At 34.4% G+C, this 24,749-nt stretch overlaps 1 protein-coding gene across 3 annotated transcripts in view; it reads right to left on the bottom strand.

The window, feature by feature from the left end:
- Positions 1 to 24,749, bottom strand: part of ERC2 (ELKS/RAB6-interacting/CAST family member 2) — a 1,176,444-nt gene that overhangs the window by 565,836 nt on the left and 585,859 nt on the right. For all 3 annotated transcript variants that reach the window (XR_007497514.1, XR_007497513.1, XM_049776157.1), the window contains exon 12: positions 12,313 to 12,506. Coding sequence is in view for 1 of the 3 variants with exons in the window: in XM_049776157.1 (XP_049632114.1) it covers positions 12,313 to 12,506 (194 nt within the window). In the remaining 2 variants the exon portion in view is untranslated. The remainder of the gene's footprint in view (positions 1 to 12,312; positions 12,507 to 24,749) is intronic.

Consider the following 24,749-nt stretch of genomic DNA (forward strand, 5'->3'; position numbering starts at 1 on the left):
ATTTTCAGTATTTTCTAGAGGCATTCTCCTAAGACTTGAAGTGACATTTTTCCAAGCAATTCTCTGTCTGAAATCTTTTCACCTCATGCCGCTTTAAGGGGTCTTAAGAGTTGCTGATGTCTAGTGTTGCATCTTTACAACATTATAGTCTCACAAGGAAGGGTACTTTTTTCAACAATTTTAGTGTTCAGTTTTCAAATTCTCTTGAAAAAATGTAAAGCATAAATTACTATGTACTGGTGTTTATAAATGCCAATAAAAAGTATTTGTATTAACAATATGATCAATTGGGGGGGAAGCTGAAAAGAGGTTTATTCAGCAAGTGGATTAAAACCTGTCTCATTCACTATCATTGTCATGGTAGTTATAGGTGTTCTGTTTATATTTATATTATATAAGCACCATGATTACGATCATGTTTGTAGTTGGGTTTGAGTTATGGTCTCATTTCTTCCTCATGAATAGAAAAGGAAGCCACAGAGATTTACTCAAAGGGAAATGTATTTGTTTTACGACATACTCTATAGTTTCTAGAATTAAGGTTTTGCTACAAAAATAATTCTACATAGTCAACTTTATCTGTGTAGGAGGTGCAACTTAGAAAATAACCCTTCTTTAATCGTAATAAAACAATTGCACCTAAAACAAAATAAATGTGTGCCTTAATATTAATTCTATTTTTCATATACATTGAGTTTAATATTCATTTTTTACTTTAGAAAAGAGTAAAGCATTAAAAATATATATACATATATATATATATATATATATATATATATAGCGCTCAGGGGTTACTCCTGGCTCTAGGCTCAGAAATTGCCCCTGGCAGGCACAGGGGACCATATGGAATGCCAGGATATGAACCACCATCCTTCTGCATGAAAGGTAAACACCTTACCTCCATGTTATCTCTCCAGCACCAAATATTATTAATTTATCAGACTTTATTTATTTTTATGTATTATTAATTTATCAGACAAATAAAATTTCCAGGTTTTTTGGCATATATGCTAATAATAATATAATTTCTTCTGTGGAACTTACAGAGTGCTCACCAATTTTTAAACGTCACTCCCCCCCAAAAGGTAGGTTTTTCAGAATGTGACAATGTGTGGTATGAAAAGTGCAAGCACCTTTACATTAAGGAGGGCCATCCTCGTCACAATTTGGATAGCTTTCCCTTCAACTTGATTTGGCATTGTGGGTAATGAAGTGACAGAATTCACATTTCATAAGAAAACCCAAATAAAGGAAATAAGATATTATATTTCTAGAGAGTGATTTACAATAACACTAAGAAATTTCTTTTCTTTAAAAAAAAATCCCTTCTACATTTCAACATTACCCCCCCAAAAAAAGTCTAACATATTTTGAGAGATTTACTATTTGCTGATATTTATCCACATGGTAATTCCAACCAAAGCCAGGAGTAAGAGAGGAATGGTGAAAGGAAATTTTATTGGAAAAACTACAAATGGAAGGCTAAATATAACAATTTGGTATTTCACATTTAGGGTCCAGGATTTATTAAGGGCTACCTGAGATTGTCTGCTGATTTTACTACTGCTATTCTTGTTGGCATTTTGACAGATTTATGAGCTGAGAATATCTTTACTCATCACCAAGCAACTTCCATACAGCGATATACAAGCACTACTAAATAGGTAATATATAGAGCAAATTATATTCCTCCAATGGTCTTCAACATTCTCGAATCCACAGAAGAGTAGAACAACAATTCAAAAATGAAAAATATATTTATATAAATACTTTATTCTTCTTTAAAATTTTATTTTATTTTAAAATAAATAAAACAAATTTATTTTATTATTAAATAAAATAAACTTTTTATTTTAAAATTTCCTTTTATTTTAAAATTTATTACAGTGAAGACCAAATTCTACAAATTGGAGCTAGCTCAGAAAAATTGCTACCGTGGCAAGTTACACTAAAGCAATGTCGAAAAGGAGCAAGAACCAATCGTGGTTACACCTCAAAAGTTCAAAACCATTCTAAATATAGATTGCACTTTATGTTTGCAGGAGCTGTGAATCAGGGAAACAACTTTTTCCATCCCCAATAAAATATTTTCACCCAAGGAAAAAATCAACTGATTTCTGGTTTCCTACCAGGTAGGCTTGGGCATAAAATTTTCTAACACTTCACCAGAAATGTCAGTATTAGTATAAGGCAATTTAAAGAGGGAAATTATTTTTGTGACCTGTGGATAACCCTTTCCATGCCAATAGGAAAGGCAATTTTAAAATAGACCTGAAGACGAAATTTTCCATTTATTAGAACAAATTGAACAAACTATTTTCCTTGGTGGCCAAATCCTTCCTTGTAGGAAGTATTAATCATTGGATTCTGTAAAAGAAAAGGGTTATGTCTGTTTTATAAGTATATATCAACACTCAATACATGTCTTTAAATGGAAAGGGGGCTTTAATTAATAGAGGTATGGAAGTAGAAAACAAAAGAAGGAAAAGAAGAGGAAGCAAAAAGGGAAGGAAGGAAGAAATGAGGTAAATTCAAGATATTTCCCATTCTCTTATATTAGTTTCCTTTTATTTTTCTTGAAATTTCAAACATAATTCGACAGAAATTTATGCCATATTACTTATCAATGCTTCCTGTTTGAAACTAGGCATAATGCACTATTTAGTAAATTCAGCCTTCAGTAGAAACCTGCCAGCAGTTCTCTATGGAAACCAAATAAAAGACAGGAGAGCATGAGCATAGTCATGGACATTCCTTTGTTCAACCATCATTTATTCATCAACATTCAAGAGGCTTAACTGCCACTTTAGACTATGACACAGAACCGAGCTTGGGGACTCACTGGGAGTTGTGGGCACTGGAATTGATCCATGGAGGCTAGATCCATGGACAAAGAATTTTCTTGGGTGAAAGTAGGCAGGAGAGAGAGGAAAGATAATGGTGAATCTGATTGCAGAGGTTTTTCCCAAACACTTCCTGAAAAATGTTCTAGCTAGCCACACCAGATTTGGGTGCTGTGGAAGGAACAAACAAAACTGCACAGATATCCCTTGAAGCTTTTACCTTGTTTGTGATTGGAGCAAGAGAATCCATTTGTAAATCAGAAAGAATTGATTGTGTGGGGCAGGGAGAGGAACAACAAAGTCAAACACCATTACTTTCTAGCTGCATTAACCTGAGCAATATAATGCATTTTCAGGATCTCCAATTTGATCTTTGCCACTAAGAAAGAAAGGTCAGTACGCTACTGCTACAGTTGTTTTTAAAAGTAAATTCTGCATTAAAAAAAAATGGTTCATTCAATATGGACACCTAAGTACTGTTCTTCACATCAGGGCTACTCAAATTGTATCTCTCAATATCAACATGCAATATAAAGACAAAAATAAAAAAGAAGAAAGCAATAAGTACTATTTTGTAAATGACTTAGTTTCTTAATCGGTCAGCTTTCAGGCCATCATGTAGAAAATATCTAGCCAAGTACACAGTAAGTATCACCCATGAATCTGTAGATAAAAATAGATAATCCAGGCAAAGAGCAATATCTTCCTTCCCTCATTTTTTCCCTCCTTTGTTTCCCAATGCTCTGGGAAAGGTTGTTTTTTTTTTTTTAAATCATTTTTGGGGGAAAAGGGAGTAGTAAGCCTTGAAGTTTCAGAAGACGTGATCTCACCTTTTTTTTTTTTCTTTCTTTTTTTTTTTTTTTCTAGAATGGGGTATTGAGAGTGCAGCCACACCGAATTTATTTTGGTAGAAATGTCTGACAATACTCTGTAACAATGAGCTCGTGCCTGCTTCTAGGTGCTAGCCAGTAGCTTGAACCTATTTTTTAGGGAGATTTTTGTGCCTGTCATTCAAGGTCCCCACTTCAGACTTACATAAGGAGAATCCTTCAAGACCTTCCTTCTAAGGCAGCACCTTTCCTTGTATGGGTGATATTGAGACCCAACCAAGGAAAGCAAGTTAGAAGCTGAGAGATCCTAAGACATCCTGAGTTTTCTGGATTTTACATGATAGATTTTTTTTTCTGGCAGAATTTTAAACTATAACTATTTTTGCCAATTGCTGTATGCGTTGATCTATATAAGCTCATCTCTTGTAACTGATATGCATAATCCCGCAAAGAAATGATTAGATATCACATCTGCCCTCCTGTTCAATGAATTCAGATATACATCTCCAGCGTATCATTGGGTTTTGAGTAAAGAGATTCTTGAAAGGAATAAAGTTTTCTTGAGTGAGAACCACAAAAGGTTTATTATATGATAGTAGATCCTCATAAGGTCTACAATATGATAAAAAGGTTTACAGAATCAGACTCAATACTCCACATGAATTTGCACGAGAGTCTGCATAAAGTCAGAAAAGAGAAGGAAGGCATTTCAGACTGGGAAGTGAGGTGGTGTGGGGAAAACTACAAACATCTATACTAAGAAAGAGCACGCAAAAATTTTAAAGTATGGTTGATACATGCATACACACATGTTTATGTATACACATACATAGGTATGTATGTATATACACACAAATACGTATATGGATTCCAAAAGTGAGCCATACAAACAACGCACATATTCTAGAAAGCCTACGACCCGTCCTATCATAACATCTCATTTTATTTTAAGTGGTAAACTTAGAAGTGATTATTGGGAAAAATTGTTAGTTCTATCAAAACTCAAAAATGCTTTCGTATCTTTTCTTGTTTCTGGTAGAACTGGGCTACTCAAGTCCCTCTGTGCTGAAAAAAAAAAGAGACTGTTCAAAACTAGACAGTTTATCAAAAATTTTCATTTGGGGTAACAGACCAAATGATATTGGAATGATCAGAATCTCACCAGGCCCACCATAAGTTGCATAACCAGATGTCATCTATATATTTAAAACAAAAGTGTATACTCGTGTCCTTGTCCTGAAATTGTGTCATTACCTCTCAGAGCCCTCATCTTGTATTTTGTGTACTAACAGTCAGAGCTCATGCTTATTCACCAGAAAAATGGGGGGAAAATAGGGCCCAATACAAGTCCTAAACATAATGATAGCAGAATGCTTGTGAATCACACGCAAAGGTCCATGCAGGAAACCTGAGATGTGACAGGAGTTCCTAATTTCAAGGGCTTTACTGTCAACAGGTTGGGGTAAAAGGGTAGCAAGAGGGAGAGGCAAAAGGAGAAGAGAAAACAAAAAATGACAGGCAGGGAGGAATAGCTTAAGCTTCGTTCTATGAGCAGATCCAAAACATGGGAGACGAAAAGTTTGGATGCAGTAACAGCCAAGAGACTCTTGCATTTGTGATATTCGTTTCTGTACACAGGGGCAATACAGAGAGAATAGTCTGGAGGATTTTAGAGAGTCCTTCTGTAGTACTGTGCTTTTGATTTCTGTTCAGGGAAATTATAAGAGTGAGTCTTGGATTTTTTTCATTGGGGAGGAAGTTTAACACTGTTCCTATGGAACTCATAGTGTGATAGGAGAAGGATTATTATGAAATAATCCTTTCCATTTATTAATAACCCTATTATTAGATATTATTTTATTAATATCAATTATTTTTATTATTTAAAGACTGTGAGTCATAGGGGATGGGGTTAGTAGTAGGTGATAGAAATTGATATGTGGAAAGGAGACCTAATTTTGAAATTATTCACTGCTGGTGCACTTGCACTGGTCTCCTATTTGAGGATAAGTCATGATGAGAAAACAAAACAGTTCAGACTCTGCAAAGGTGCAAAAGGGAGAATAAAATATTACACTTTGTCTTCGTAAGAGCAGGAGGCAGATATGTTGGGCTATTCCATTATTCGTAAAGTTTAGATAGCTCAAATTTTACAGTGAGCTTTCTCTGTTAAACCTCATGGGGTGGAACAATTAAGGAATTACTAGCTATTAGAAATTATTAAAAGAGAAGGGCAGTTTTTGATTTGGATCTGGTACCATAAAAGAATAAAATTTGGGATGTAATTTTCAAACAAAATGTCCATTTTACACCTCTTAACACAAGAATATAATGAACCTAGTTTTACATTTGGGTTCAATGTGGTATTCCGTAGGTAAAGTATGTCTTAGGGCTAATAAAACTGAAGGTTAGAAAAGTTAAAAACCAATAACAATGACAGGAAATAACATCTTTGTACAATATGGTTACCAACAACACTGATAATTTTCAAAACTGACTTTAAAAATGTGTTATAAATCTATCAGAAACATTGTGATTTTATTAAATGAAGTCTAAACAGTTTGCACTATTAAATTTAGCTTTTAAGTCAGTGTGTCACGAACAGATCTTTTGTTCTCCTACGTTAAATTTAGCACTCTGAATTAAGTTTTTTTTTTTTTCCCACTGTGCCGTGTTTCATCGTTATGAAGTCAATGTTCTGAGCTGCTCAGGGAGAAATGCTCTAGGGAGTTTTCATCATGATTTCATGATGTGTCTTATTGATTATTTTATAATCCAAGAAGAGAATGCATCAGCTAATCCAACAGTGATTGATTTCCATCTTCTTCTTCACCTTTTCCCATCTAGACAGGCTTTTCATAGAATAGACTTTACTTCTTCGCATGGGAAGAAATGGAGCAGGAGGCGGGAGGGAATGTGGTGTGGCCAGAGAGGGAAACCATTTCAGAAATGCGTTTGTTAAACAAGAACAGGCAATAAATTAAGCTTAGGTGGGGAAGGTGGTTAGAAGAAAAAAAAAATGAAAGTACTGACCTGAGAGTCAAGCTGATTGAAGCAAGGGTGAAAGCAGCAATTTGGAGGATAAGCAGAAAGGAAAGGGAATAGCAAAAGAGAATAAAAGGGAGGAAACGCATTAGTTTGAAACATACAGCCAACAGATGTTATATCAGCAGGTTTTATAACCAAATGAAGGACAATAAGAAAGCAACGTTTGTCTATTATTACCCCCTGAATCTCTGGGCACGCTTTAAACTGTGATCTGTAATTTTAAATATTACACATGAGAAACAGGACATCTGCTCTCTTCTGCCTGTTCACAACCAACACTGATGTGAAACAGCAACCTGAGGGCAGCAGCAGCTGCCATTTTCTGGTGAAATATTTATGTAGAATGTTTCTACTTGTGTGCATATGAAATTGCATTATTGAGCAAACAGAATTGTCAATTATGTTATTAGAGTTAGCTGTAAGCACTGAGATCAGAAAAAAAAATTATGGAAATTAGTAAATTATGTGATAGTATCACTACACTCCTAAAAATCACAGGAGCAGAGCAATTTGGGGTTTCCATTCCAAAAGTATCATTTTAGTGTCTACCGGAACCTACGAACTCCTGAGGAGACCCTGCTCGGCCTGCTCACCTCCCAAAAGCAGTCAGCGGTAAGTTGCTGAGAGTACCTTTTTCCATTGTGAAAACGAGTCTACTGCGTCTACTGAAAATAAGCGCTTTGACAACATTTTTTGTAGTAAACCATTTGACATATCTCTTCAATTCATCAACATAATAAAGTCTCTCATGACAAGCGAAAAATAAGTGATCTTATTCAGACCACCATCATGGGCATAGTGGGCATTCATGTTGGTAAGTGCTCTAAAGTCCTTTTCAAACAACAAAGGAGACAGATATTTCACCAGCTTTCAGCTTGGCGTGGCTTCCACCAGTTCATAAATATTAAAGGAGTAGTGTAAATCTTATCATTCAGAAGGGAAGACCAAACAAATGCTTATGAGAAATCTTGGACAAGAACATTCATTGACTTATTGTGATAAAAATTAAAAAAGAAGAAAAACTGAGATTAAGCATGTGGCGAGAATATTGTTCTCATAACCCCTTGAGTATGGAATCTTCCTGTTTTGTGATCATGAATGTATAATTCATCAAAAGGAGGTTAGATCTATATATTATACCTTCCCTTGTTGCCATTTCCAATCCTTCTGTGTGTGAGAAATGGTTCAAACAGAAATCTCTGGCCAAGTTTTAGACACTTAAAAACTAAAATAACAAAACTAAAATATTTAAAATTTAGATGATTTTTCCAATGGGGTCCTAGATTTCTCAGAAATATTCCACAATATACTTGAACCCTTCACAAAAGATTGTTGGGGATGGTATAAGACCATCCACCACTGTTTGAAAGAAATTCCTGAAATACATTAACAACCATAAATAAACATTACCTTGTAAGAACCTATATCAAGACAAAGAGATTGATATCAAATTTCTCCCATGTGCCATGAAATTTCTAGAACAGATTATCATAGTTTTAAAATTAAGGTTGCATTTATGTTTTCAAAGAATTCTGAAAGGTGTTAAAGAAATTATGTCAGAATGTTATATTGAATAAATTCAGAAGGAAAAATTTGTTTTACAACCTTAATTTAGGTAAATTATTGGCGACTGTCTGTAAGAATTTTTCATTATTCCTATGGCCATTGGTATTAGATTCTATTTCAGATAATTTGGTCCTACCACATTTTCTTTTGCAATTTAGGAATAGAACCCTAAAGATCTAATGTGTCAAAGGATCACACTGGTAGCTTAATTTAGGCATTTCTTGTCCTCAAAACAACCACATACAACCCTCTAACACATTTAGAACAATTACATAAAACTGCAACTGACTGGTTCCTTCCTAGGTATAAAAAGGCCAAAAATTCAGACAGTCCTTGCCTGTCTGACTGCTGAACAACTATTCCTCTGAATTAATACTAAATACAACTCAAAGAGCTTGATGGGCACTGGCATAAAAAATACATGTTTTATTTCTAGATTTGGTAGCATATAACTTATATTGTGTTGGTGGCTAAATTAAGACTACAGTGTAATTTTTGTTAATTAGATTATTTGTTTGTTTGTTTGTTTATTTGCTTGTTTGGGGCCATATCCAGCAGTGCCCAGTGGTTACTCCTAGCTTTGCACCTGAGAATTACTCCTGGCAATAATCAGGAGGACCTTATGTGATGCTAGGAAATGAACCTGGGCCTGCCGCATGCAAAACAAGCACCCTACCCACTGTACTATCTCTGTGGTCCATCTTCAATCTAATTTGAAACAATTCTCTGAGCCTTTGTTCTAGGTCTCCAATTCACCTGTGTCAAACTCCTCCATATAAATCCATATCCCAAGACAAAAGTCCCCAGCTAACCAAACGCCAGCTCGGGAGAGCTATACGTTAGTATTACACTAAAGGAAGAGGCATTTGAAAGAGAAAAGTCTTTAACCGCTTCAAAAACATCTCATCGATGCGGAATTTAAGAGGTAAATGCAGCCAACCCCGCACATGCTAGTCAGAGCATGGGCACAGTGGGAAAAAAAATTGAACATGGGAAAATACTGAGAATAAAAAGCAACATAAATTGCCCCGACAGGAAGCTGGCCTTTGAAAGTCACTGGCCTTTGAGTCATTTTAACCCTATACCTTTTGTTACACACGCCTGAAGTAATTGGAATATCTTCAAATACTCGCTGCTTTTAACAAGAGGTCTGTTCACTCCGGTAGGTTACATTACAGACCACAAATGTATTTCAAGTTCAATTTTTGGTTTTCCAAATCACAAACTTAAGTGCAAACATTCCAAAATGGAGATAGATGTCAGATGGCTAAAATAGCTTCAGCTCCCAACGTTATGAAGCATGAATTTTGTCATTTTCGCCAGCCAATGGAGATCCTGCCCAATTGGAAAAGAACTGCCTGACAAGTCCAAGGAAGATGTTTTGAGTCGAAATACATATGTAGCCCGGCAGATAATGCTTCAAGAAGGGCAGGCCAAGGCTGAATTCTCCTTTTCCCAAGAAATTTCCCCTCTTGATCTCCACCCCCACCTCCTTAGGGGCCCGAGGCTCTCAGACATTTCCCAGACTCTATTCTTTGCTGGGCCCAAGACACAAGCGAATAGAGAACTGGGACAGAATCAAGTCCCACCACACGTTTTATGAATTACAGTGCCTGGGAGGCTTCAGCTTTAAGGAGAGGCAAAGGCAGAGATAAAGAAATGTGCAGAAAGTGCATAAAGATAAATGTCTGTAAAATCACTGTTGTCTTAATGCATTCCATATTGAGGAAATAAAAATGAGAATATTCTTGATGACTTAATGTCAATGCCGTCCAGCTAAATCCCGCTGCCCAATTAGATGATTCTATTATTTTATGCAAATATTTATAGTAGCTGGCCCTGATTTTCAATTATAGTTTCCTGGGGAGCTGGACTAGTGCAAGGGGGTGGGGTGGAGGAAGTCTTCCAAATTTGGGACACATCACTTACCTCATGAAAGCTAATAAAAATAAGGTCGCTCTCCTATGGCCCAGCAGCAATGCCTTTTCACTGATTGCATGTATAGTTGGTCCTATGGGACTACTTTCTTCTGGTCCATATTGGGACAGTCATTCTCAGGCTCTGCTAGATCTGGGTTCAAATCCCAGGCTAGGACTCATAAATTCATCTTTTGCAAGTGCTTTGATCTGTACAGTCAGTTTTCTCATCTGCAAACTGGGGGTGATGAAACTTCCTGTGTTGTGGGTAATATTAACTAAAAAATATGGTCCTGAAACTCATGAGCTTACAGGACACCTAAAATAAATGAGTTCATACATAACCTATGGAAATCACTATGATTACTAGTATGTTATGAATATTCTCTCTAGTGTTAACTACAGTACATTGCTTCCCAGAATAATAGGCAAGGAGTCAAGAAAACTTATATCGGAGCCGGAGAGATAGCATGGAGGTAAGGCGTTTGCCTTTCATGCAGAAGGTCATCGGTTCTAATCCCGGCGTCCCATATGGTCCCCTGAGCTTTCCAGGAGCAACTTCTGAGCATGGAGCCAGGAGTAACCCCTGAACATTGCTGGGTGAGACCCAAAAACGAAAAAAAAAAAAAAGAAAACTTATATCTATGCCTTTTCCTGGCCATTAAGACAATCACCAGAAGGTTTTCAATAGTTTTGGGGTCTTTTATTTTTTAACCTATATAATAATATAAATTTCCTGTGATCTCACATAAGCATTTTCTAGCTTATTTGATCCTAGAACTTAGTTCCAAAATAAAAACATATATACATATAAGATTAACTGTTTTTAAGAAACAATAGATCGGCAGAAGATTTTGACATATTAAAATTAAAAGAAAAGCCTTGGAAATTTTAATATATTTATTTTTCTTGGGGAGAAAAATTCTTAAATTTATTTTTAAAACTGCTTGCACTGAATTAAAAAAATCAGACTCTCCTGAAACTGTTAGGTTTTTAATAAAATAGCAACAAAACTATATTTAAAACTGTTGAATTTTAATTTAATTAACCTAAACATCTAATATAGTTTCTTAATATGAAGAATCTATTTCTATATTCAACTCTTCACAAAGATATAACCATCGCACCTGACATTAAGACTTTGTACTTAGAAAGCATTTTACATTTTAATGGGTTTTTAGAGAGTTAGTTTTAGTGAAGTTTTCACAGTTGGCATGAAGCAGAAGCAATATTTAAACCCAGCATATGTTTTGAAGTCTGATAAGGCCTCACAAGTATTTTGATCTGAGTTGGCAAACATTCACTGATTTATTCAAAATTTGTTGATCTCTTCCATATGTACTGAATCTAGGAATGACAAATTCTACCTTATTGCTGAACCAATAGGCAATTTTCAGAGATTAGGGAGTTATGCAATATTCTTCAGAAATTCTTACCTTTTTATTAAATATAGAAAAAACCATTGATATAAACTTATTTTAAAAATTCATACTAAATATAAATATAAGAAGGCAATATGTTATGTGAAAACTTTAAATACTCTGGAACATGTGTCCTGCGAAGAATTTGCTATCAGGTAAATCTGTCTTGTTCCCTATTCATATATATTTACCAGATGCTATACAAGACTCCTAAAGGATAATCCCTCCGATGACTTTGTTCTTATGTGCCCAAGATATCCAAAAGATAATAAAATCTTCATCAATGTTGAATGAATTCCCAACTATATTTTGCTTGAGACAAACCTTAGATACAAATGCATGTCTTTGGTAAGAAAACACAAAAGGTTACAGGTAGTCAAAGTCATGTTCTTACATGCTTTGATGACATAGATGCTAGAACATGGCACCATTCAATAAAAATTGACAAGTATTTCCTTACATACTGAAGATATACCTGCAGTCTCATGCTATCATCCCATTTTGCCTTCTGAGTATTCTTCAGAAACCCAACATCATTCCTAATACACCTTATCCCTCCCACAAAACTTCTTTCAACTTGAAATACATCGTATATGCATTCCAAATCCACCAAGACCCGAAAAAGGCAACTAAGCAATCAGTATTCACTTATTTCCAACGAGTCGCACAACATGGCCGCAAAATTTACCTCTCCAGTTCCGCAATCTTCTTGTCCTTATCGTTCTTTTCGTTCTCTACCTCCTTGAGGATCTCCAGCAACCTGTCGACTTCTGCTTGGGCCTTGCCACACTCATCGCGGTAGTAAGATGCCTCTTTATCAAGCTGTTTTATTCGGTCTGCAAACTCGGGATTCATCCTGGAGTCATCTTCAATATTATGAGCCTTCAATATTATATTCGTAAAGAATGTGGTTAAGACAACAATTTAGGAAAGAGAGAGCGCAGTCACCAATGGCCAGAATTGACATTGAAAAGAAAAAAAAATAATGATCAAGAATTATGGGTATACTGTCAGTGAAAATGCAAAAATCACATATTGCAGCTTCCGTAACATACTGAGAATTTTAAATGATGCTACATATTCACAAGAAATCAAAGGGATTTCTATAATTAATATTAGTTTCGTTAAGTAGATCCCCTTTTGCTCCTTTTGCTTCCTATCAAAAAGTGGGGAAAGGGGTCTGTCTGGTAGAAACTGTGATGGCTTTATTGCCAGTTATTTGGCAAGACAATCCAAGACAACTCAACTCCTCACAGTTATGGAGAAAATATCAACCAGTTTTATTTCTAATACATAGAAATTTAGAGAAACATATCATATTTTTCAGAAACTGTTAATGGTTATAATGAAGTCAGGTAATTATAAGACACTAGTTACCTGATCATTGAATATTCGATCTCGCTGAGAAAATTCTTTAAAAGAAAGACTTGGGAGCGAGGAAGGGTTTTTCAGCCAACAGTCATACCCATGAATTCTTTTTCTCTAGATTAACTGTAACCTGCTCCAGAATAAAGGTGAACGCCAAGCACACAAAGAGTGTTTGCAAACACATGCATGAGGAGATGGCGATTCTACACACAAGAACAGACACAAGCAACAACATAGCAACAACAAACCAGAATAATTTGCAGCCAAAGTATATGCGGATATTTTTGTGTGTGAGCATGTGTTATGGCTTTTTTGTTTTCTTCCCCAAATCCACTTTTGGCTGAAATATATTCTCAGACAGATGGAAAGAACACTGCACTGCGATGTTTTGCCTACCCCTTGTTTCCCATTATTCCTAATTGGCTTCTCCATAGAGCAGGCAGGAAAAAAAAACAAGTAGTTGAACAACAGTGTACATTCAACACAGAAAGTTTAGAGAAGTCATATTTGTATGTATCTCCAAAAATCCATGTGTGAACTAATGAAATGTTAACAATTTAATAGAACTTAAGTTGTTCTGCTGTCTTGCTATGTAGAACAGATGTGCACTGGTGTTTTATATTTTTGTAGGCGTTGTTTTCAATTTCAGGGAAAAAACAGGCAAGCAAGCTACAACTACTGTGGGATCAGATGAGTCATGCATGGTTAGAAAAATTAGTAGCTAGTACTACTGTTAGGTCGACAATCTTTGCAATGACTTAATAGAAAATAATTCAAAAATTAGTATAAATAAAAATACATGTCTCACTTATGACAAAATAATCATTTTTGAATATATTGTGCTTGTAACATATTATTTAAGCATGAGGATATAAGGGGAATCATTTTCCTTTACATCCTTTCATCTAAAATTGTCTGATTTGAGAAGTAAAATTAAGTATGCGAAAGAACTTGGCAATAAATCAGCATACTATTAGTTACTTACTGGTTTATACCCTTTTATCAACACTTTTTAAAGGACATTAGTTGTTGTTTATTTAGGGTATAACTGGTTTTATTATAATAGATTATTGAGTTTTCCATAATTATTGAAATAGTCTAAATATAATTCTGAAGTTATGTGTCTTTAGTAGTTTCTCCATATAATAATTATATAATAAATTGAAGCGGTGGCTATTTATATTTGCTAATAATCACTTCAAAATCACTAATAATCGCTTGTAATTAGTTTTAAAAGAAAATAACTACCTCATATACCTAGTTTTATTTGTGTGACATAGAAGCTTATTGCTTTTATAACAGAAAAGTATTTAAAATAAAGTTTTAAATTCCTGAGAGAAATTAAAAATTTAAGTTAATTTTCTTCTACTTTTATACTATATTACCACCTTTTTCTGGCAGCTTACAACTTATTTAAGACATTTTTCTCAAAGTACCTAACAGATAATATTTAGGACCTTTAAAATTATAAACTGATGATTAGATAAGGAAAATGTGATAGATAGGCACAAAAGAATACTATTCAGGTTCAAGAAAGGATAAAATCAAACAATTTGACGCTTTGTGGAAAGTTATCATTCAGAGTGAAGTGGGTCAGAAAAGGAGAGAAAGATAGAAAAAGATCTCATATGTGAGATATGAAGAAACGGAATAAATAACAAATGGCCAAAGAAAACAGAACCTGATATCTGTTGTAGAGAATTGAGTGCTTTATTTTTTTGGGGGGGGGGTGGGGAAGGCTTCAGGCTGGGGAGTGATTGTTGCAGACCTAGAGATAAAGACTGAGGGAAGGAGAAACTGGTAAGGGATGAAGCATTTTGGGGGTTTGTAATTAACAAGACTTTGTCATTAACAATATTGCAAACCATGATGTCGCAAATAAAATGTTAAAAAATCAACAATGTAATACGCAGATATGAGCTGACTCACGAAAAACTAAACAAATAAATTCTGTTTGGTCGCCTATTTCCAACTCAAATTCCTTTCTTGACTCTGATTTAAAGAGTCACAAAAGTTAGCATTTATCAGTAGTTTACTTCAGGCACTTTTTATTCATTTGTTACTTAGAGGATTACAAATTGTGTGACAGGGGTCCTCAAAAATTTTAAACAGGGGGCCAGTTCACTGTCCCTCATACTGTTGGATGGCTGGACTATAATTAAAATAAAACTATGAATAATAATGGCCCATTGGCCATATTGGAGAACCCATGCCAAAGTCTGAGAGAAAGAAGGAATCAAGAGACCAAGAGAAAGGAGGGGAGTCAGAGAGTGTGGTGATATCCTACACATGAGCATTGCAGCCTGGGACAAATCAGATACTATGCAGGACAGGCAGCAGTGGCAAAAAAAAAAACAAAACAAAAACAAAAAAACACCATATGCATCAAATAAATGTCGTCATGTTTCATGTTGCCTGCAGTCTGTGAGGACCCATGGGCTATATTCTAAATCTAGCCCTAAATTTTATAATATGGACAAATAAATTGTCTTATTTAAGCTATTACACATTGAGAAGAAAAAAAAAAAACATTGAGAAGAGGTCCCATACAGGTGATTCTGATATCTCAAGGAATGGCTCAGAGCTTAAAACAAAAACAAAAATTAGAAATACAGGCAACTGTATTTATGTAATTTATATTATTATTATTATTACACAACCAATGCATGATTGAGGCTTAATATACAGCTAAATTAATAGGTTTACTTCATTTTTTTTTATTTTTGGGCCACATCCAGTGATGCTCGGGGTTACTCTGGCTATGCATTCAGAATTCACTCCTGGACCATATGGGATGCTGGGGGATCAAACTGAGGTCCTTTCTGGGTCAAGCAAGTACAAGGCAAATGCTCTACCGCTGTGCCATCGCTCGGCCCCTAGGCTTACTTAATTTTTATTAATAAGATACTATATAAATCTTAGAGAAGCTTCCTTGACTAGGTTTACAAAAAAGAACCATATACAAGGTAAATATATTATTGATTTTATAAATCTTAAAGAGAAAAAAATAATTCCTTTCACTTTTAACATAGAGTGGAAGTAGATGGGTCAGTATCTTTCAACCCAACAAATGAATATGATCAAGACTTCAGTGATGTGTAGAAGTACAGAAAAAACTATAGGCATCCATCTCTCTCCCTCTGATTCATTTCACTCAGCATAACAGCTTCCATGTCCATCCATGTGTAGGAAAATTCCATGTCTTTATTTTCCCTGACAGCTGCATAGTATTTCATTGTGTATATATGCCTAAATTTCTTTAGCCACTCATCCACTGTTGGGTATCTGGGTTGTCAGAGGGAGAGAGATAGACACAGAATAGTCTCACTCATTTGCAGGGTTTATGAAAAATAAAAGAAATTATTGTTAGAATGCCCAGAGACAATAGAGATGAAGGCTGGAAGGATAGGCTCATGATGTGAAGCTCACCACAAAGAGTGGTGAGTGCAGTTAGAGAAATAACTATACTAACAACTATCATGACAATGTTAATGAGTGAGAGAAGCAGAATGCCTTTCTCGAATATAGGCAGGGTGGAGGAGGAAGGCGATGGGGGGCTTAGGTGGTGGGAAAGTTGCACTGGTGAAGGAGGGTGTTCTTTCTATAACTGAAACTCAACTATAAACATGGTTGTAATCTTGGTATTTAACTGAAGATATTAAAAAAAGAGATGGGATATCATCTGTTTTACAAAGGAAAAATATGATTAGAACATAAGTAAGAGAAAAAAAAAAAAGAAAAACTAGAGGCAGGGATTGCCTAAGTGTAAACTATGGTACATTCTTGTATAAGTGTGATTTTATGGCTAGTTCATGTAATTAAAACACATAATATAGCCAAGTTTACAGCTTATTTGGTGTCTGCTTGACAATATATGTGGGTGATAATGATTTTTCCTTTCAAAGGGGATAATTAAGCTTAAAAAGTTTTGGGTTAAATATCAAAAGGTACTGGAAGCTGAGAAGAGAAGCTTATGTCAAATCATCTTCAATATCATTGTCATATTCTTTAGAAGGATTATTACGGTGTTTTTAATGGAAAACATTCAAGCCAATAGAAAACTTGAAGAACTAGTGAGATACACATGGAAGAATAATTGCTGTTTCTGAGTCATTTTTAGAATCCATGTGTTTATTCACATGAAGTCCATGGAAGAGGGAGTTTTGAGTGATTTGAAAACTGGTAACACATATATCTATCCTGAATAGTAGAACAGAAGTTTCCATGGATTTTATCGTTTATTTCAAGTAACCAGTTCTATCCACTCAAAATAACAATATTTTCAGAAAATTTCTTGAAAGTGTTAAATAGAAGTTTGAGTGAACTGTTACTGTGTTCTACAGAAATGCTAAAAAAAAAAAAAAACACAGGAGGAAATTGAGTCTAAGTATTTGAAAGTTTAGCATTTAAAAGTCATAGGGCTTGAACCTCATCTAAAATGGAGTGAAGGAAGCACTTAATTTGTATTTAGGCAATACACTTGCCTTTTCAAATTAGAACATTGGTTTTTTAATCTGAACTGGCAGCGTCAAATGGGTATCAAAAGTAGATAACAGATTTGAGTCTAATGTATTTTAGACACCCTAGAAAAGCTATAGGTATATTTGAATAAATTATCCTCAGAATCAAGCCAACCAAAACATTTTGACATATTCAAGATCTAAACTAAAGATGCACAGTAATTATTTCCTCTTATGGTTTCTTGGTTTGAAATTAGATTCCCCACAAGGTGGTAAAGCCCTGGTTCATTCCATTTCTAAGGCTTATCAGCTTTGAGCCCTATCATTGGTAGGCAGGAAACAAACTCTCAGGTACACAGATAATGGGATTTTTAAATCATTTTAAAACATTTTCATAAATATAAAGAAAACAGAAACTCTCAAAAGCATCCACCAGTCATATTAAAACCATTGGGATATCAATAAGCATTCTTTTCTAAAAGAGATTTAATTTGACTGATCAAATAGATCTGTTTAAAAGCGAAACCCAGTCATCTGGGTCTGCCATAAAATATTTCCAGTAATTGTTAAAGCAACTTGCAAACATCTTCAAGAAACACAAACAACGGGGGAAAGAACCTTTTAGTAATGTCTGTATTGCATATTAGATCAGTACATTTTGAGATTCCCCAATTATTTTTTCTTTTTCTTTTTTTTTTTTTTTTTTGCATTTTCATCTGTAAGGAAATTTCCCTACAAATGAGAATAATCAAAGCAAAGTTTGGAGCCTCACTGATGTGGGCAAGCCTCAACATTTGGATGCAAACTGATTTTGAAAGCCTAAATGGAGCACAAAAGAAAAATCTGATCATGACTCAGGGAAAGTAGTACATAACAATATCTAGTGGATTTATTTTAATGAATGAATTTTGAATTATTTCCAAAAATGGTCAAAATTTTATATTATATCAAAAATAAAGTTAAGGGAAAAAAAGTCAAACTAGATACTGATATTACCAATATGAAAAATTATACATTTCCCTTATAAATATTGATCTTTGATTATCTTCAATAAAATAGTTTATCATTTCAAGAAAAAATGTATCAACTTTGGTCCAGACATCTATGATGAAATGAGGCAGGTTAATATCTAAGTAATATCATATGACATTCTTTCACATTGATCATAATAATTTATATTAAAATTATTTTAAATAAATACTTGATTAATCATAATCATGAATTATAAGCAGACAACTAATGAATTTGATTATTTTTATGCCAAGCATTGTAATGGTTTTAGTAATATTTTGCTAAATTTGTGCACTGTGAAAATATGATTTGATTGCAGCACTTCTAGACACTAAAGTGTCTGTTAATAGACATTAACATTCCTTACATATCTTCACAGCAAAAGATGTACAAATTACTTTAATCTTTATATTTTATTCCAGTCTTTTAAAAGAAGTTTTAATCTTGACATAATTTTAAGTTATGAACCAAAGATTTCTTTACAAACAAAGTTATGGGAATTCTAGAACAATATATATTACAAAATTTAAATTTGAAAAATACAATAGGGAATGCCAAATATAATACCTAAAACTAAATAATATATTTGGAAACTATTTGTGTTATAATATAAATTGTATAACATTATCTTATATTAATTCTAAAATAAATTATTTTCTTATAAGCTACCTTATTACATACAAAATATTTATCATATTCATAATATATCAACTATCCTAAAATGGAATTTATTATTGAAATAGTTGTTTTTGAAAATTTAAAAATGCTCAAAATAATTTTTGTGGCACACAAATATATTAGTTAAAAGAATCTTTTGCAGGCTTAACACTTCAACGAACCTTCAGACAAAAATGTAACTATTAGGGACCAGAGAAATAGCACAGCAGGTAGAGCATTTGCCTTGCACACAACCAGCTCTGGGTTCAACCCATGGCATCCCTTATGGTCCCCCAAGCCTGCCAGGAGTAATTCCTGAAATTCCTGCAGAACCAGGAGTAGCCCCTGATAACCACTGGGTATGGCCAAAAGCCAAAAAAAAAAAAAAAAAGTACTATTAATGTAATTTACTTTAACTACAATTCCATAATATCAGAGTATATAGAATTGAGATAATTATCTAAATGTTCTAAAATGAAGTATATGATTTTTAATCTTAAATGTCATTTCAACTATTATTTGAATTCTTTCCTGAATATCTGCATCAAGTGTCAGGTGCTTATGTTCGTATGAATTTATCTGTTTGTACATCCAGTTTATGGCCAGAATAATCCCTCAATAATTCTAATTTCCCATCGTATCAAGTCTAATAAAGGTATAATACTCATAAATAGGCATTGGAAAAAGAAACCACTAGACAATGACTGTGAAAACATTTATAATTCAGTCCGCCATGTGCTGCGGGGGGGGGAGGGGGGAAGAGGGGGAAGAAGTTGCAACCAAATATAAATCAGTAAGGACCTCACTAACTATGAACAAGAATTTTTTCTCTGTGGACTATAAAAATACTTTGTCTTGTTTTTTTTTTAAGCCTTACATAAAATGTGAGTTGTAAAAAGATGTGTTTGCAAAAGAGATAGGATTTCAATGGAGAGAGACCCAGCCAGGACTGTGTAGAGATTCATATGGAGAAATATTAGTGAAGATTCCAGTAGCAGGACTGTTCCCAATGGCCTCAAAATCAGCCATTTGCCTTATAGCAATGAGGCCACTGAACAGCATACCAAAAATTGGACTCAGTATGTCTGAAGATTTATTAAATTTTATTAAGCTCCCTGAATGACCTCTCTGGGTATAACAACTACTAACAATACAGAAAAGAGAAAAGAATTTGACACTGATGGGAATATACTGTATTTTTCGCTCTATAAGATGCACCTAATTTTTAGATGTTCTCCTCCCCTGCACTCAGGTTTCAGCTCCAGGAGGCATTTGCTCCACAAGACACACTTTGGGGGTGTGTGCATCTTATGGTATGAAAAATATGATATATATGCATATAAATGCATATATGTATTATTTCTCTGAAATTGAGAACTAAACTTAAAAAAATTAACTGTAGATTAACAGATTTATACAGTGTTTATAATGACATGACAAAACTCCAGGGGAGAGAGGTAGTTAAGCTACATAAAGGTTATTGTAATGAGAAATAATGATATAAAGGCAAAATTTTAGATTGCTAATAAATAGTAATAGACTATCATTTACTACAGTACTGTAACTGGAGATAAAGTAAAAGAGGTTTAAATGTAAAGGCTCTTTCGTACATGAAAAAATAATTTCAAAACATCATTGAATCTGTATTTACTGATGTTCTTTAGACTACAGAATATAGACCAAACTGTATAATGATCTTATTTCACAAAAAATATAAATCACAATTCAACAAATTTGTAGGATAATTAAGTAAAAATAAACATACAAGAAAAAAATAAACTTTTTAGGTAAGAGGTTAGAAAATAAAAGTAGAAAAAATTGTCACAACTGTAACATATAAAAATGCTTAGGTTAAAGGGTTTTACTGTTCCAAATGAATTTCAAAAGTGCCTGATCCACTTCCTTGAAGAATGTCCTGGGTATCTTTAGAGGGATCGCATTAAATCTGTACAATACTTTGGGGAGTATTGCCATTTTAATGATGTTAATACTGCCAATCCATGAGCAGGGTATGTGCTTCCATTTTCGCGTGTCCTCTCTTATTTCTTGGAGCAAATTTTTATAGTTTTCTTTGTATATGTCCTTCACATTTTTAGTCAAGTTGATTCCAAGATATTTGAGTTTGTGTGGCACTATTGTGAATGGGGTTGCTTCCTTAATGTCCATTTCTTCCTTATTGCTATTGGTGTATACAAAGGCCATTGATTTTTGTGTGTTAATTTTGTAGCCTGCCACCTTGCTATATGAGTCTATTGTTTCTAGAAGCTTTTTCATAGAGACTTTGGGGTTTTCTAGGTAGAGTATCATGTCATCTGCAAACAGCAAAGCTTGACTTCTTCCTTTCCTATCTGGATTCCCTTGATATCTTTTTCTTGCCTAATCGCTATAGCAAGTACTTCCAGTGCTATGTTGAATAGGAGTGGTGAGAGAGGACAGCCTTGTCTTGAGCCAGAATTTAAAGAAAAGGCTTTCAGTTTTTCTCCATTGAGGACAATATATGCCTCTGGCTTGTGGTAGATGGCCTTAACTATATTGAGAAAGGTTCATTCCATTCCCATCTTGCTGAGAGGTTTTATCAAGAATGGGTGTTGAACCTTATCAAATGCTTTCTCTGCGTCTATTGATATGATCATGTGATTTCTATTTTTCTTTTTTTTATTTTTTATTTAAACAACTTTATTATATACATGATTGTGTTTGGGTTTCAGTCATGTAAAGAACACCACCCATTACCAGTGCAACATTCCCATCACCAATGTCCCAAAATCTCCCTCCTCCCCACTCAACCCCCGCCTGTACTTTAGACAAAAAACATCCTAGAATAGCTAAAGCAATCATTGGGAAAAAGAATATAGGAGGAATTACTTTCCCCAACTTTAAACTGTACTACAAAGCAATAGTTATCAAAAGAGCATGCTATTGGAATAAAGACAGGACCTCAGATCAGTGGAATAGGCCTGAATAATCAGAGAATGTTCCCCAGACATACAATCACCTAATTATTGATAAAGGAGCAAGAAATCCTAAATGGAGCAAAGAAAGCCTCTTCAACAAGTGGTGTTGGCACAACTGGCTAGTCACTTGCAAAAAATTGAACTTAGACCCCCCAGCTAACATCATGTATGAAGGTAAAATCCAAATGGATGAAAGACCTCGATATCAGACCTGAAACCATAAGATATAAAGAACAACACGTAGGTAAAACACTCCAGGACATTGAGACTACAGGCACCTTCAAAGAGGAAACTGCACTCTCCAAGCACGTGAAAGCAGAGATTAACAGATGGGAATATATTAAACTGAGAAGCTTCTGCACCTCAAAAGAAATAGCGCCCAGGATACAAGAGCCACCCACTGAGTGGGAGAAACTATTCACCCAACACCCATCAGATAAGGGGCTAATCTCCAAAATATACAAGGCACTGACAGAACTTTACAAGAAAAAAACATCTAATCCCATCACAAAATGGGGAGAAGAAATGGACAGACACTTTGACAAAGAAGAAATACAAATGGCCAAAAGACACATGAAAAAATGCTCAACATCACTAATCATCAGGGAGATGCAAATCAAAACAACTATGAGGTACCACCTCACGCCCCAGAGATTGGCACACATCACAAAGAATGAGAACAAGCAGTGTTGGCGGGGATGTGAAGAGAAAGGAACTCTTATCCACTGCGGTGGGAATGCCGTCTAGTTCAACCTTTATGGAAAGCAATATGGAGATTCCTCCAAAAACTGGAAATGGAGCTCCCATATGACCCAGCTATACCACTCCTAGGAATATACCCTAGGAACACAAAAATACAATACAAAAATCCCTTTCTTACACCTATATTCATTGCAGCACTCTTTACCATAGCAAGTGTATGGAAATAGCCAAGATACCCTTCAACAGATGAATGGCTAAAGAAACTGTGGTACATATACACAATGGAATATTATGCAGCTGTCAGGAGAGATGAAGTCATGAAATTTTCCTATACATGGATGTACATGGAATCTATTATGCTGAGTGAAATAAGTCAGAGAGAGAGAAAGACATAGAATGGTCTCACTCATCTATGGGTTTTAAGAAAAATGAAAGACATTCTTGCAATAATAACTTTCAGACACAAAAGAGAAAAGAGCTGGAAATTACAGCTCACCTCATGAAGCTCACCACAAACAGGAATGAGTTTAATTAGAGAAATAACTACGTTCTGAACTATCCTAATAATGAGAATGTATGAGGGAAATAGAAAGCCTGTCTGGAGTACAGGCGGGGGTGGGCTGGGGAGGAGGGAGATTTGGGACATTGGTGATGGGAATATTGCACTGGTGATGGGTGGTGTTCTTTACATGACTGAAACCCAAACACAATCATGTATGTAATAAAGTTGTTTATATAAAAAAATTAATAAAAAAAGTGTTTTACTGGTGCCTGAGTGATAGTACAACAGTAGGGTGTTTGCCTTGCACATGGCCGACTTGGGACGAACCCGGGTTCAATCCCCTGCATCTCGTCTAGCCTCCCAAGTCTGCCAGAAGTGATTTCTAAATGCAGAGTCAGGAGTAACCCCTGTATGCTACTGGGTGTGGCCCAAAAACAAACACAAAAAAACCTTTACTGTAAAGATTAGCACATTAAATAAAAGTTGTGACAATTCATGAATGATAACAAACAATATTATAAATAAATTAACCACTCTAAACTATCCTATAGGTTGCTTGTAATTCAGATTGGAATAATTAATAATTGTGCTTTATACTGGCACATTTATTCAGAAGTTTACTTGGAATTACAAAAAATTAAAGACTGAGAACATTGAAAGAAACCAGAACAAAATGAAAAGTAGAAATAATTAAAGAGGTATTAATTTCTCTAGATGTTATAATTAATTAAAACTCAGTAACCAAAAACTGACCAAATAAGCAACAGAAACTGGGTATAATGAAATAGAAGCTCAAAAACTAAAGCATTGTCTATAAGAGGACTTAGTGACTATAATAAAATGATATCAAGATTTATTATTTGATAAATATTGCCAGAATAAATAGTCCACCACTTAGAAAAATATTAGGTTAAATCTTATTAGCCAATATAAATCAAAATAAACTAAAGATAAGTGGCCAAATTGATATAAAAAGAAATATTTAAAATTTAAATGTAATGCCTAGTCTCAATTAGAAACTAACTTCTACACATACAGACATAAAGAAATCCCTAGAGAAATAGATGAAGAACTAAAAAAAGAATTCAATAGACATCAAAATTTTAGTTTGATACAAATCAAAGATTCTGGATAAGACATAAAAAAGTTCAAAGAAATAAACAAAATAACAATTTAAAAAAATAACAATTTAAAAATAAAAAATATCTCAGAAATAACTCAGAGGAAAAATAAAATTAACTCAATTAAATGTGTTAAAAAATATTCAACCATCCTAGTAATGGAAAGAAAGAAAAGTTAAGAAGAAAAAATTTTCCATGTCTGCATTTGTCCAAATTTTGCAAAGGATGGCTCTTGGTGTTGGTTGTAGAAGGACAAACTGATCACTTTTGTATGGCATTAGGAAAAAGTAAAAATTTATGCCTTCTCTGTAATAAAAATCAGACAGGAGTAAATACTAGAGTTCTTCTAT

The sequence above is a fragment of the Suncus etruscus genome, chromosome 7, assembly GCF_024139225.1.
Source record: "Suncus etruscus isolate mSunEtr1 chromosome 7, mSunEtr1.pri.cur, whole genome shotgun sequence".
Taxonomy (NCBI): Eukaryota; Metazoa; Chordata; class Mammalia; order Eulipotyphla; family Soricidae; genus Suncus; species Suncus etruscus.